Source organism: Geospiza fortis, unplaced genomic scaffold, assembly GCF_000277835.1.
Source record: "Geospiza fortis unplaced genomic scaffold, GeoFor_1.0 scaffold66, whole genome shotgun sequence".
NCBI lineage: Eukaryota > Metazoa > Chordata > Aves > Passeriformes > Thraupidae > Geospiza > Geospiza fortis.
Window position 1 is genome coordinate 9,670,621 of NW_005054312.1, and position 12,846 is coordinate 9,683,466.

Here is a 12,846-nt window from a genome sequence, read left to right on the forward strand (position 1 = left end):
GAAATAGAGCAATAAAAAATTACATGATTACTGAATCAATATTATAGTTTCCTGTATGCCGAATTCTTCATTTATGGTGAAAAACGATTGTCTGTTTACTTCTTATCTTCTGCAAATATCACACCTGTTTTTTCACCCCTCCTCTTGCCCCCTCCCTTTGAATCTCCTCCCCTGTGACAGAATCAATTGCCTCAGTGGGTATTATAAAAAGCTGAGTTTCCAGTGGAGTTCCCATTCCCCCACCTTAGCCACCATGGGGCTAAGAGCGGCCAGCCTCTTCCTCCTCTGGCTGGCTCTTTCCTCTGCTAGTGAAATAAAAAAAGGTAAGCTCTAGAGATGAAATGGTAGCAGATTGCCTCCTGGCAAAGAGAAAGAGTTAAAATATTGCTGCGGAGCTAGAAGGAGGCTGTGCATTTAAATAATGCTCTGGAGTTTTAGGATGCCTTAAATTGCTTAAGCTTTCAAGTACTGAGGCTGCATTGCTTGGACAAAATTGGTAGATGCTACTTTCTTTGGAGAGATTAGTGCCTATCTCTAGTGCATTGATTTCTGGTTTGATGTGCTTGGAAAATATTTTCAGTGTTGCTTTTCTCTCTATGCATTGAGTCTTTACTAGGTATGGCAAGAAAAGAACTATAAGGCAAGAAAGGAACTGTGGGACTTTGAGAGGTTCATTATTGAAGTAATGAAGGAAGTGGATGACTGTGTCTTCTGTTGCTTTGAAACAACATAAATTTTTCCTCAAAAATGAATGTCATAACATTGAAAAAAAGCTTATTTTGTCATTTAGGACATTTTTAACCCTTTTGCAAAAGCTCTAACTTACTTTATTTGCTATCAAATTTGAAGTGATGGAATGGAGCACTTGTACTGAAAACTGCTTTTTAGAGGAATAGGTGATTAATTATACCCAGTGATCAGGTTTGGGCTATTGGTCTGCTGTGTCTTGAATTCAGAAATGGGAGGAAAGCTTACCTTGCATTTGGTCTTCCACCTGTGAGCTCTGAGAGGGTCTCTGTGCAGCCTTCCTTCTGAGGAGGGAAGTGTTCCAGCTTGGCTGGATGTATCTGGTATGATTGATACCATCAAAATACAGTAACCTAGGGGTTCTCTTAGCAGTTTTGCTTTCTTATGTTAAATGCTGCAAGAAAATCTTGTGAAATGTTAAGATTCCCAAGAATGCTCAGGTTTTATGATTCACCCCATCTACAGTATCTGGAGATGGATCAGATATTGTTGTTAATTTGTATTTTTTGTTGGTATAGATGGCAGGGAAAGGAACAAATAATCTTCATATTTTGCTATTGCAAAAACTTTTTTTTCCCCTCCTACCATGGCTATTTTCTGACCTATCTTCTGAAAAATTTCTGTCTTGCAGTAATAGAAATCACTACTGATTTTAGGAAAATAAGTATTTCACTGAAATCTCCTGTTGTGCATAAGCCCTTTCATAACTTTTAAACTATTAGCCTTCCAGAGTAGGTAGTACTTTCTTTCCTACCTGTTTTGTTTCTAGTACATGTTGCACCAGGAAAGAAGATAGTTCTTGGAAAAATTTAATATTGATAAAAATAATACTGTGATTCAGAATAAAATCATATGCTTGGCACAGATGCCAAGTTAGAGGTCAGTATTGTTTCCCCACTTCATGCAGATAAGTTCCTTCACCTCAGTGAAAATTATAGGATATACCCTGGTCTCAGAGTTATTTATTACTATCTTATTCTGCTTTTGAGATTTCCATATTTTCTGCTGAGCTGGCAGATCTTGATCCCGCTTGAAATCCATGGAATCACTGTGAACATAATTGCAGGTGGTTCTTACTGTAAAACGGAACACTTACCATTTTTCATACTAGATCATTTCTTGCAGTTCTTTTCATCTCTATTCCTTTTTAATCACTTTACAGGAAGGACAAGAAGCCATGGCCACTATGTCTGCAGCACTTGGGGAAACAACCATTTCAAGACTTTTGATGGAGACATCTACCAATTCCCTGGCCTTTGCGAGTATAATTTTGTTTCCGACTGCCGAGAGGCTTACAAGGAATTCTCTGTCCACATCCAGCGTGCTCTCAACAGCAATAGCCATCCTGAGATCCAGTATATTCTGGTGAAAATCAAGGATATAACAGTCTACCTCAAACCCAACCTGGTTGTGGTGGATGGGCGAATGTAAGTTCCTTTGCTATAATGGTATTCAGAGAAATGTGCTGGGAAGATAAAAGCAGGATTGATTCTTTACACAACTGTCTGTGTGCCATTACAGAAACTGCTGCAAAGCATTTCCACAAACAAACAAATAAACAAACAAAAAAGCCTTTTGAAATTCAGCATTAAAATTGCTTTGGGGAGGGGCTTTAATACTAATTGTCATTTCTACACTGGCATAAGAGATTATTTAAATAGAAGACCAAATTGTTCTTACAGTTGTGCAGAAAACAGTGCAACTCGTGAGCCAGATTTTTCACTGGCTTAAAATGACATAGCTTCATTTGTTTAATGGCATCATCTTGTGTTTGCCTTAGCAGATGGTCTAGCAAATCCTTGAAAAGAAAATGCATTTCTCTGGGGTCTTTTCCTCTTATTTTCTGACAGAAGAGAGGTAGTTTTTTCTGATTTTCATACATAATTCTTAAAGATCTGATGGCCATTCCTCGAGGGAGTTCAACAAATATAACACCGGTCAAAATTCACACCAATATATCTGTGGCACTGTGTACTTTTTCAGACTAAGCAGTGTTATTTTTCTCCTCTTATAATATGATTACACAAGAAACTCGTTTGACACCATTACTGATGCTAAGTAGTGTCTTAACCTAGTCTTTCCTATCGTTAGCTTATCCTTCTAGTGTGTGCCTTTATACTCTGTATCAAGTGAAGCAACTAATGAGTTAATTAGTATATTTCAGCATAATTGAAAAAAAGTGAACTTTTTAATTGTCATTGGAGAACTCGGTTTTGCTCAGAATTCAGCTTTTGCTCTAAAGTTTGGAGGACACTGCAATGAAAATATGTTCAAGGATTGAAAGTAACATTCAGTTTTCCAAAGATCATATTAGAATGCATAATAAAATGACAGAAAATTACAAAAATGCATTATTGCCTCAAATTGATAAAGCTCTTTATTGTGCACTAAAGTCTTAAAATAAAACTCCATGAAAAACAAGTTAGAAGTCCTTTTAAAACTGTTTCTCTTAAACTAAGCCATTTTTGTCTTAGATAGATTTTTTTGTCATAAAATAGCAGATCCCTGCCAAACTGGTTTTTGCTGCTTTGAGAATTTTTTTTGGTAGAACTCAATTTTCCATATTGCTTCTGAAATGATAAATTATCAATTGTCATGCAAAATAGCATTTCACTGTGCTGAAGTGAAAAGTGTAAAGTAGAAAAGTGTATGGATTAGCCTTCAAGTATCTGATCCACTGATTGATTGAATGTCCTACTATTAGAAAAAAAAGATAAATATTCCATGTTGTGATAGCTAAAAGCTGAAAAGATGTCCAACATTTTATGTTTCCCCTCAAGAAACATAATCCCTCAAGACTTCATTGTTCATTGATGAACAATGCAGTCAAAAGCAGAAATAATGATCTCTGAGTTTGCACCTAGATGTATAAGTCATTTGGGCATGTTAAAAAATGCCTGGGCTAAATAGCTGTAAAAACCCCAGAGACAGAAAATCAGGTGATAAAGTTCTCCCAGCCAAGAGGCTAGTTAAGAGATGTGCATACGCATGCATGAATCTTAATGGATAACAATTACATTGATCATCTGTAGAAAAAATAACCAGTTATTTTGACTTGAGTCCAGTTTATATTACTTCTGTTTGAGCAGACTCTAGTTTTTTGGATTTTATAGGATAAGACTGCCTGCCACAATTCTTTTATTGCTGAATGAAATTCAGCAGTTCAGTTTATTTGTAAGACAGACACAAATTATCACACAAAAATATCTATGCTTAGCCCTCTGCAAAGTGTCTTTTGTCACCATTAACAAACTCAGTCCTGTCCACTTAAAACTAACTAACTAGAGAAGAGCTGCTGAATTCCTCTTAACATGCTCCTTCCTTTTGAAAATTTAGTTGGCAGTCCCTGTAACTGCCTGTGCATTCTGAACTCTCTCTTAAAGAGGCAGTTCCTTGCAATGGAACATTAATTCTCTCTGAAATGATTATGAGATATTTTGGTAAAGAAACACTGTAAATTATGTTGTAGCTCCTTTTATTGATGTAAATTATTAGTGAATGTTTGAACATCGTCTCTTAATAACACAATGATGATGGTTTTTCTTTGATTAATTTGAAGATATCTGACATTTTGGTATTTTTTAAGTTGAAGAGCCCAAAGTGTTGGTTAGGCTTTTCCTCTGGAATTGCTTTGGCTTTTAAATGAGTTTTTGCAATGAGTTATTGTCCTGAGTGTCAGAAAGAGAAGACTTTATGCCTCATTAAAACAAGGCACCCTGTGCAGTTAGAATGAGGTAGTCAGACTAGTTTCTCTATTCCTTGGGATATTTGGCTTATTACAGACATTCATGTCAGCCCTTATGTTCCCTAACTAATGCAAAGTCTGTGATTTTCTTCCTAGTGTGAAGACACCTTACTACGCCTCTGGTGTCCTCATTGAGAGCAATGAAATTTACACCAAGATTTATGCCAAATTAGGCATGGTTCTGATGTGGAACCAGCAGGATGCCCTGATGGTATGTATGATCAAAGTAGTTTTAATTGGTATTTCCTGGGTTTCCTGGGATATTTCTCTATCTCAGTAGAAAAAAAAAAAGAAGGAGAGGAAAAAAAGGAAGAAGAAAAAGATAATTCTTTTGTGTTTTTCCTTTTTCTTTTTGTTATTTAGGTGGAGCTGGACAGCAAATTTAATAACCATACCTGTGGTCTCTGTGGGGATTACAATGGCATTCAAATCTACAATGAGTTCATCAAGGGAGGTGCGTCATCCCACCATGCTGACAGATGTCCCCAGAGATAGGCTGACAAGCCCTGTGCATAGAAACATCACAGGAGAGCAAATTTCACTTGAGAGGTTTCTGTGATTGCCCCAGACTAAACATTAAGTTCCAGTGCTTCATTCCTGCAATTCCTGCATTCTCAGTTTATTCTGTTCCAGATTAATCTTTTTGTTCTTTACTAGCCTCCTTTTCCTGTTTCCTCTTTACATTTTTAAGCACAGTTAGACATCATTCAGAGCAGGTACCTATGTCTAACTGGCATATTGGATACCATAGTAACTGTTTCCCTTTATCAGTACAGTTCCAGGAATCAGGTGCTCCTTGTTGTCAATTTTTGGGGCTCTGCAAGTTCTCTTTCTATTTTTTTTCTCATAGATACAAGCTACAACTCAATTACATATGGGAATATGCAGAAGATCAGCAAACCAAATTCCAAATGTGAAGATCCAGATGAAACTCAGGCTCTTCCAAGCTGTAATGAGCATGTAAGTATTTCTCATGGTGATATTCCTTGACATGGATACATGGAGACATCCTTGAGCAACAGGGATTTAATTGCAAGGAGCTGGGAGGACTGTCCCTTCCAGGATATATGGTTATTTTTTCTTAACTGTTCAAAAGACAACAGGTTTTTTTTTTTTTTGTAAGATAGGAAATGTCCAGAAGCTCAGATACCTGTAAATCTCTTCAACATTATTCCTCTTCCTCCTCAGCGTGACGAGTGTCAGAGGTTGCTGACTTCCCCTGCATTTGCTGATTGTCGGCTGCGTCTTAATTTGGAAATGTACATCCAAGCCTGCATGCAGGACAAGTGTGCCTGCAATGGGAAGGACGACTCCTTCTGCCTCTGCAGCACCATCTCTGAGTATTCCCGCCAGTGCTCCCACGCAGGCGGCCGCCCGGGAGAATGGAGGACACAGAGCTTCTGCCGTAAGCAGCTACACAAATTTTACAAAGATCCAAAGGTTTCATGCATGTAGCACCATGAAATTTAAATTCATTACTTCTTTACAAAGCTGTTGGGATGTATTATAAATTTCGTATCAGTAGTGCTAAAAATATTATGGTGTCCCTGTTTTCTTCTTCTGTTACTCTTACTATTTAGTAAGAAATATTTTTCAGCAAATTCTGTTCCCATTAAAAAACCTGAGATTTGATGTTGCAGGAGATGGGAATAATTTGATCTATTTGAAACCAAAAGAAGTAAATATCAAAATAAGGGAAAGCAATTCAGATTTAGATAAACATGCTTTGCCATGTAGAGTGTGGCTTGAGATGCCACTGGCTTGAAGGGAGTAGGGTGTGGTTTCTCAGGAATGATGGACTTAACACTCAAATAACTCCTGGGGTCTTTCTTATTCTTTCAGCCAAGACCTGTCCTGCTACCATGGTCTATAGCGAAAGCAGCTCACCCTGCATGGATACTTGCTCACACTTGCAGATCAGCAGCCTTTGTGAGGAGCACTACATGGATGGCTGTTTCTGCCCTGAAGGCAAGTGTTACTCTAGCTGTTGCACCTTGGACAAAAGCAGGAGCCCTGGCTAAGGAAGTCATAAGAAAATACTACATGTAGTCAAATTATATCTTAGAAAAAAGTTGTGCTACTCATTATTTTCCCCCCTTGAGGAAAATAAAATTTTCTAAGGAGGTAATAATTGATTGATTAATTAATTAATTTATAGGTCAAACATATTAACACAGTGACAGGTAATAGACCTGCTTGTTAATTCTCAACAAGTGGGTTTTGGATACTATATAGTAAATCCTGCTTTTTAGGTTGAATAGTTCTGAGACAATGGACACCATTTGCACAGAGAGTAGCAGCGATGGACAGTGAGTGAAATTCTCAGGCTTGCTGTCAACCTTAGGAAAGATTACAGTGATAGTCTTCACAGCCAAAAAGACTAAGAATCTAAATGTGTCATTCTCAGGTTTTTCTTATTTGCTTGCAATAACCTTTTTATCTGTGTATAGCTATATAAATGAACAGACTTGAATTTTCAAAGCTGAAGCAAAGTGTTTTCCATCTGTCTTATATTACAAAAAATAGAGCCAGTATTCTTCAGAGTTTAGATAATCTTGCCTGTGTGGCAAATTAGAGTTTTTCCTCTGAGGAAATTGCTTATTTGAAAAAGAGCTGGAATAGTTAATGTTGTATTTTATAGGAACTGTGTATGATGATATCAGTGAAAAAGGCTGCATCCCCGTTAGCCAATGCTACTGCAAACTTGGTGGAAAGACTTATGCGCCTGGAGAAAGCATTTCCAAAGAATGTGAAGAATGGTAAGGATCCTGGTTGTTGTACACCTTTCTTTGAATGATTGTAAATGGGCCTGTATTTTTCAAATTTTCACATGGTCATAGGAGATGTTCTGAAAACTCTCTGAATTTAATGTTTATGTTGCGTGTTTATAGGACAAAATTTCTGGTAAGTTTCTATGGCATATGTCAGATTCTATGGCATATGTCAGAGGGAAAATCTCAAGGGAACGATCAAGGACACAGTTTTAAAACACCTGGAGATAGCTTGCTGGTTACCAAATATATGGATACTTTCAGTGCTCTCAGATCCTGTAGTAACTACAAGCATTTTTTGTATTATTTGTCTGTTTATAGCACCTGTAATTCAGGCAGATGGACCTGCAAAGATCTACCCTGCCCAGGCACATGCTCAGTGGAAGGAGGTTCCCATTTTACCACCTTTGATGGGAAGAAATACACCTTCCATGGAGACTGCTACTATGTGTTGGCCAAGGTACTGTGTACAGTGAGGCTATTCTCTTGTAGAGTAAAACAGTGTCTGTAGGCTGATGTGTATCAGCTGGGAGTTATTGTTCTAGTCCACTTCCATGGGCTGAGGGAAGTCGAAATGCTGGAAGTTGTACTAGAAAATTCAGGATTTAGCTGTAATTGCCATACGAGGTAGCTGAGGACTTATTGCAATGGGTGATTAACTCAGTGAGATAGAAGACTGCCTATGCTGTCATTATCCAGTGAAGTCCTTTGTATGTAAGAAATAGAAAGGTCTCAGGATAAGAAGTTCTTGGCCACTTCTGTAATAGCTTTTTCTAAGTCTGAGTGTCAAAGTCAGGTAGGGAAAAGAGGTAGGCAGCTGTTTCATTTATCCCTAAAATATCTGGTGTCCTTTTTTCTAGAGGATGAGGAAAATCTTATTGATTTAGGAAAGTTATTGTAACTAATGAATTTAGTCTTTGTTGTGGAAATCATCTCATGAGAGTTTTAATATGACTAATGGACATTTCTTTCCCTGTGATTGTAGGGTACTGCAAATGAGAGTTATGCTCTCCTGGCAGAACTGGCTCCCTGTGGCTCCACAGACAAACAGACCTGCTTGAAGACTGTTGTGCTGTTAGTGGATAACAAAAAGAATGTAAGTGCTGTTCTGTAGATTCTGCTAGATATGTTGAAAATTAATATATTTCCCTTAATGTGGGTGAATACTTTTTTCTTCTGGAGTCATTATTGTGGATAGATAAGGAACCTCAGACAGGCTGACAAACAGCTCAGGTTTCTGCCTCAAGAATTCAAAATAAACCTAAACTTAAGAAAATACGAGATTCAAAACAACTGACATTTCTCCGTCTTCTTTCCTCTGCTCTGTGTGATATGATTTTTCTCACAGAATTCCAGGCATCTGGGAGGAAGGGTACCTATTCTTCTCCACGTCATATTTTTTTTCTTCATTCAGATATAATTTTATAGTTCTAATTGAGTCTTTTTCAGAAGAAATCCTGTCTTTAAATGGTGATACAATCCAACCTTCTCAAATATTCACTTTAGTATTCTCTTTGTTTATGAGAATATATAGACTATCTGTATACATAATTTACTTACATATACACATTATTTTCCTCACATATTTATGGACTTCCATGTCCTTGACAGCATTACTAGAACATAAGAGAACCAAATCAAAATCCAATATTTTTATGTTTCTGTATGTAGAATAGCATTTTTTGAGGAAATTTAATAAACTGCTTTCTTACCATGTCAGAATCATATTAACCATCACACAGAAGCTGTAGCACATGCTTTAACAAGGAATAAGAACTTCCTATAGATCCTGAAGACCTAATATTTTCTTCTACTTGCTGAAACCAAAGGGCCCAATATAAATGAGTTTTGCATTTCATTATTGCCATGAATTCTTGTAGGCAGATGTAAGAGAAACACTGAATAGCAAGACAAAACCTTAGGCATAATCTCTAGGGCTGCTGCCATGTTAAATTTTCACATAGATTTTTCCTTTCAAAAATTTGGAGTTCCAGACAGAGCCTAAATGTGTAAATGTCCTTGCTGTTAATCTTCTTTGTATTTGTAAAATCTTAATTTTCCTCGGTCCCTTTAACCTCATTGATTCCATTTGCTGTTACACAGGTGGTGGTTTTCAGATCAGATGGCAGCGTGCTCCTGAATGAGATGACAGTGAATGTGCCTCATGTGTCAAGTAAGGGACACAGCCTTGTATGTCAAGTGTCACACACCTGGCTTCTCATGGAGGGGTGTATTTTTATAGAGGCAAAAGTGGAAGAGGGGTATTTAGCACTTTCCAAACCTGGTTAGATGGTGTGAGCATGCCCATTTGGTTCTGATCCCAGAGACCAGCCCTTTAAGTAATCAATTTGTTAAGTGTGTAAGCACCAGCATCATATCTAGTTGGCCAGTGATTTTTAAAGGAAAAAAAATATTAATTTGATCCTGGTCTCAGAGATTTCATGCTGGGTGATACATGAGAATCTAATAAGAAGTGTTTCTTTTGGCAGCCTGTGTGTATTGGTTCATTACAACAGTTCATGTTTTGTTTTTCAGCCAGCTTCTCAGTATTCAAGCCATCTTCCAACTACTTTGTTGTACAAACTCCTTTTGGGCTTCAGATGCAGATCCAGCTGTTTCGAGTCATGCAGCTGTTTGTGACTGTGGATCAATCAGTTAAAGGAAAACTTCAAGGCAAGTGTCTATGCAAATGGGAAGCAAAGTCATGCTGTTTCACAGCTGAATAATCATGTATTCTTTATATGAGTGATAACTCATGCTACTTGTTAATTTGAGGGGAGAAAACAGAAAGAAAATTGGCACTAGAAGTGTGGTTTTATTTTTTGGTATTGAAATGACCTATCATTGCCAGTACATAGGTGTTTCTTAGAATATTCCCTTCTTTTGTATCTGGTCTAATTTTCAACTATCCACAAAACCAGGTTTTTGGTGTACTTTGTGGTTTCAATATAATCAGAAAGCATAAAAAATTTAGGCTAGAGTAGTAATCTCTTGAAGCACAGATATCTTCATGGTTACTATTCTTGAAGATGTGGAAGATTTAAACCAGGGCATCTAAAACCACAGTATTTATACTATGCATTAAATTGATGTGGAATAATCAGCTGTTTATAGTGTTTGTGATCAGTTGTCCCTTTCCTTTGACCTTTCAGTATGAGACTAAGTAATGCTTATGTGAAATTTTTACCTTGTTCTCAAATAGGTCTTTGTGGAAACTTCAATGGAATGGAAGGTGATGACTTTAGAACAACCAGTGGGCTGATTGAGGCTACAGGATCTGCCTTTGCTAACACATGGAAAGCTCAGTCCACCTGCACAGACCAGGTAGAAAAGCTGGAAGACCCCTGCAGTCTCAGCATTGAAAGTGGTAAGCACATTAATAAGTCAGAGGCTTGGCTTCTGCCAGGATGAGCAGTGTCTGCTGTGCATTACTGCAACAGGCCTGTAAGAGTTGTAGTGGGGCATTGAAGATTTTTTACAGGGCTGTAACATTAATAATTAATATCTGCAAGTATGTATACATACAAGCACTTCATCAAACTGAAGTGAAAATTTAAAGGGTGATTGTAAAAGAATCCTGAGGTGGTAGAATGGGACAAACAGTCATTAATTTGTACTATCTGCAAAGACAGCTTGTATCTCGTAGCATTATGTATCCTTGTGTTTAACTTAAATTTATGGTCCCCAAATGGAAAGATCTGTCACAATTCCATGTGTACAAATTGCAAAACTACGGTGCAGTTTCTGATTTTATGATTGCATGTCTCTGAAGGATTAGAAGTACATGTGTGGTGATTATATGTAGTTTCTCCACTCCCCAAAATGCACACAGTTCTCTCATTCGTATTTCTGCACTGCATTTATGTATCAGCATAACTAGGCATGACACAAGGAAGATAAGGAAATGTGATTAATTTCTCTTTTTTTTTGAAGATAAGGAAATGTGATTAATTTCTCCTTTTTTTTTTTTTGCAGCAAATTATGCTGAGCATTGGTGCTCTTTGCTGAGAAACACAAAGGGTCCTTTTGCAAGATGTCACATAGCTATTGATCCTTCAGAATACTATAAGGTATTGTAATTTTGCACTCTTTTAGTACTGCATTATTTCGGATGGTTAACTGTAGACATTTATCATTGTTTCAACATTTGAGACGTCAGTGAGTAACTTGTCCATAAGAGATGCCAAAGTTTTTACATTGGCTGATTCAAGCAACATAGCATCCAAAGTATCTTATGTGATGAGATCCTTATGGACTGCTGCTGAATAAAAATGTACATTTTTTATTTTGCTTTTTTACTTTTTGTGACATGTTTATTGGCTTGGATATTTGGACTGAAAAGAAGACTCAAGAGTTGCAGATGTGCACAGTTTAAGTTTAGAAGCATTAGTTTCTCTAAAGTGGGGGGAAGATTGCAACCATATATTGGTTGGAATGTAACACCAAATAATTTTCATGCCAGAGTCTCCATGAATTCTTTTCCCTCGTGCTCGTCTCTGTTGAGCAGTAAGGGAGGCTCACCTGAGGAAAAGGAATTGTAAAATCATTGCTTATACTTGGAAGTCAGTGTGAGCTCAAATGTTGTGAAGGTCTTCGTAGACCTGGTTAATATTTTGCCTGTATTATTCTAGTTTTTGTGGTTCTCTGCATTTCTAATTAGTAACTGAGAAGGAATGGCATCAATATCCTTTGAAAAATGTGTTCTTAGGAGGCTGACTACTTTTTAAAGGTTCAAGGGACTTGGCTTATGTTAGAATAAGCATCCAAGTATTTTCATTGTGTATTAAATGAAGCAGCACTTTAACTCTCTGGTCTTTGTCCATTCCTTTCACTGTTCTCTGGTCATGGGAATTAATACAAAAAACATCAGGAAAAGCTGACAGGACGTTTTGTAGCAATCAAGTTGCAATTGCCCATTGATTTCTTGTAGACTTATTGACCCTTTGGTTCTTTCTTTTCAGAAATGTAAATATGACACCTGCCTCTGTGAAGACAATGAAGAATGTTTGTGTGCTGCCCTGTCCTCTTACTCAAGAGCCTGTGCTTTCAAAGGGATCATACTGGGAGAATGGAGAAAGAGTGTTTGCAGTAAGTAATGGAACAGTAATCCCTGTTGAAATAATTAACCATGAGAAATAAGCAGGCTCTCTCTTAATTTGATTGTTAGTGATCCATCTCACTGTTAAGGGATTTGGAGTATCTAATGGACCAAAAAGAGACAATGCTGATCATGTTTACTAATTTGTATTATATTCTTCAGATGTAATTTGAAATTTTTATACTTAAAAGTAGAAAACAATATTTTTAACTTTCATCTTCTTTTCCCAGTCTAGCTAATAGGATTCCATTTACTAATGGAATCCCAGCCATCAGGGCTTTTACTGTGCATTTGTTTATCAATGTCTTTGTTTCTGATCATGCTTGCTCTACATCAACAGCTCAGTCAGTTAGAGACTAGCAGTTTATTATATTGTGCTCACTATCTGATTATCAGTATGTGAAACAGATAGGGTTATGAAAGTAGAAACTATTAGTAGCAGTTAAAAATAAATCTTCAACTGGAAAAGTTAGGTTAGTATTACT

At 37.1% G+C, this 12,846-nt stretch overlaps 1 protein-coding gene across 1 annotated transcript in view; it reads left to right on the forward strand.

The window, feature by feature from the left end:
- Positions 1-253: 253 nt before the first annotated feature.
- Positions 254-12,846, forward strand: part of MUC2 (mucin 2, oligomeric mucus/gel-forming) — a 61,594-nt gene continuing 49,001 nt past the window's right edge. Inside the window, exons 1-15 of the mRNA XM_031055817.1 lie at positions 254-323; positions 1,910-2,174; positions 4,589-4,703; positions 4,856-4,946; positions 5,343-5,452; positions 5,681-5,897; positions 6,335-6,460; positions 7,134-7,251; positions 7,585-7,723; positions 8,249-8,359; positions 9,367-9,436; positions 9,799-9,936; positions 10,466-10,630; positions 11,239-11,333; positions 12,225-12,355. Of these exons, the coding sequence (XP_030911677.1) occupies positions 254-323; positions 1,910-2,174; positions 4,589-4,703; positions 4,856-4,946; positions 5,343-5,452; positions 5,681-5,897; positions 6,335-6,460; positions 7,134-7,251; positions 7,585-7,723; positions 8,249-8,359; positions 9,367-9,436; positions 9,799-9,936; positions 10,466-10,630; positions 11,239-11,333; positions 12,225-12,355 (1,961 nt within the window). The remainder of the gene's footprint in view (positions 324-1,909; positions 2,175-4,588; positions 4,704-4,855; positions 4,947-5,342; positions 5,453-5,680; positions 5,898-6,334; positions 6,461-7,133; positions 7,252-7,584; positions 7,724-8,248; positions 8,360-9,366; positions 9,437-9,798; positions 9,937-10,465; positions 10,631-11,238; positions 11,334-12,224; positions 12,356-12,846) is intronic.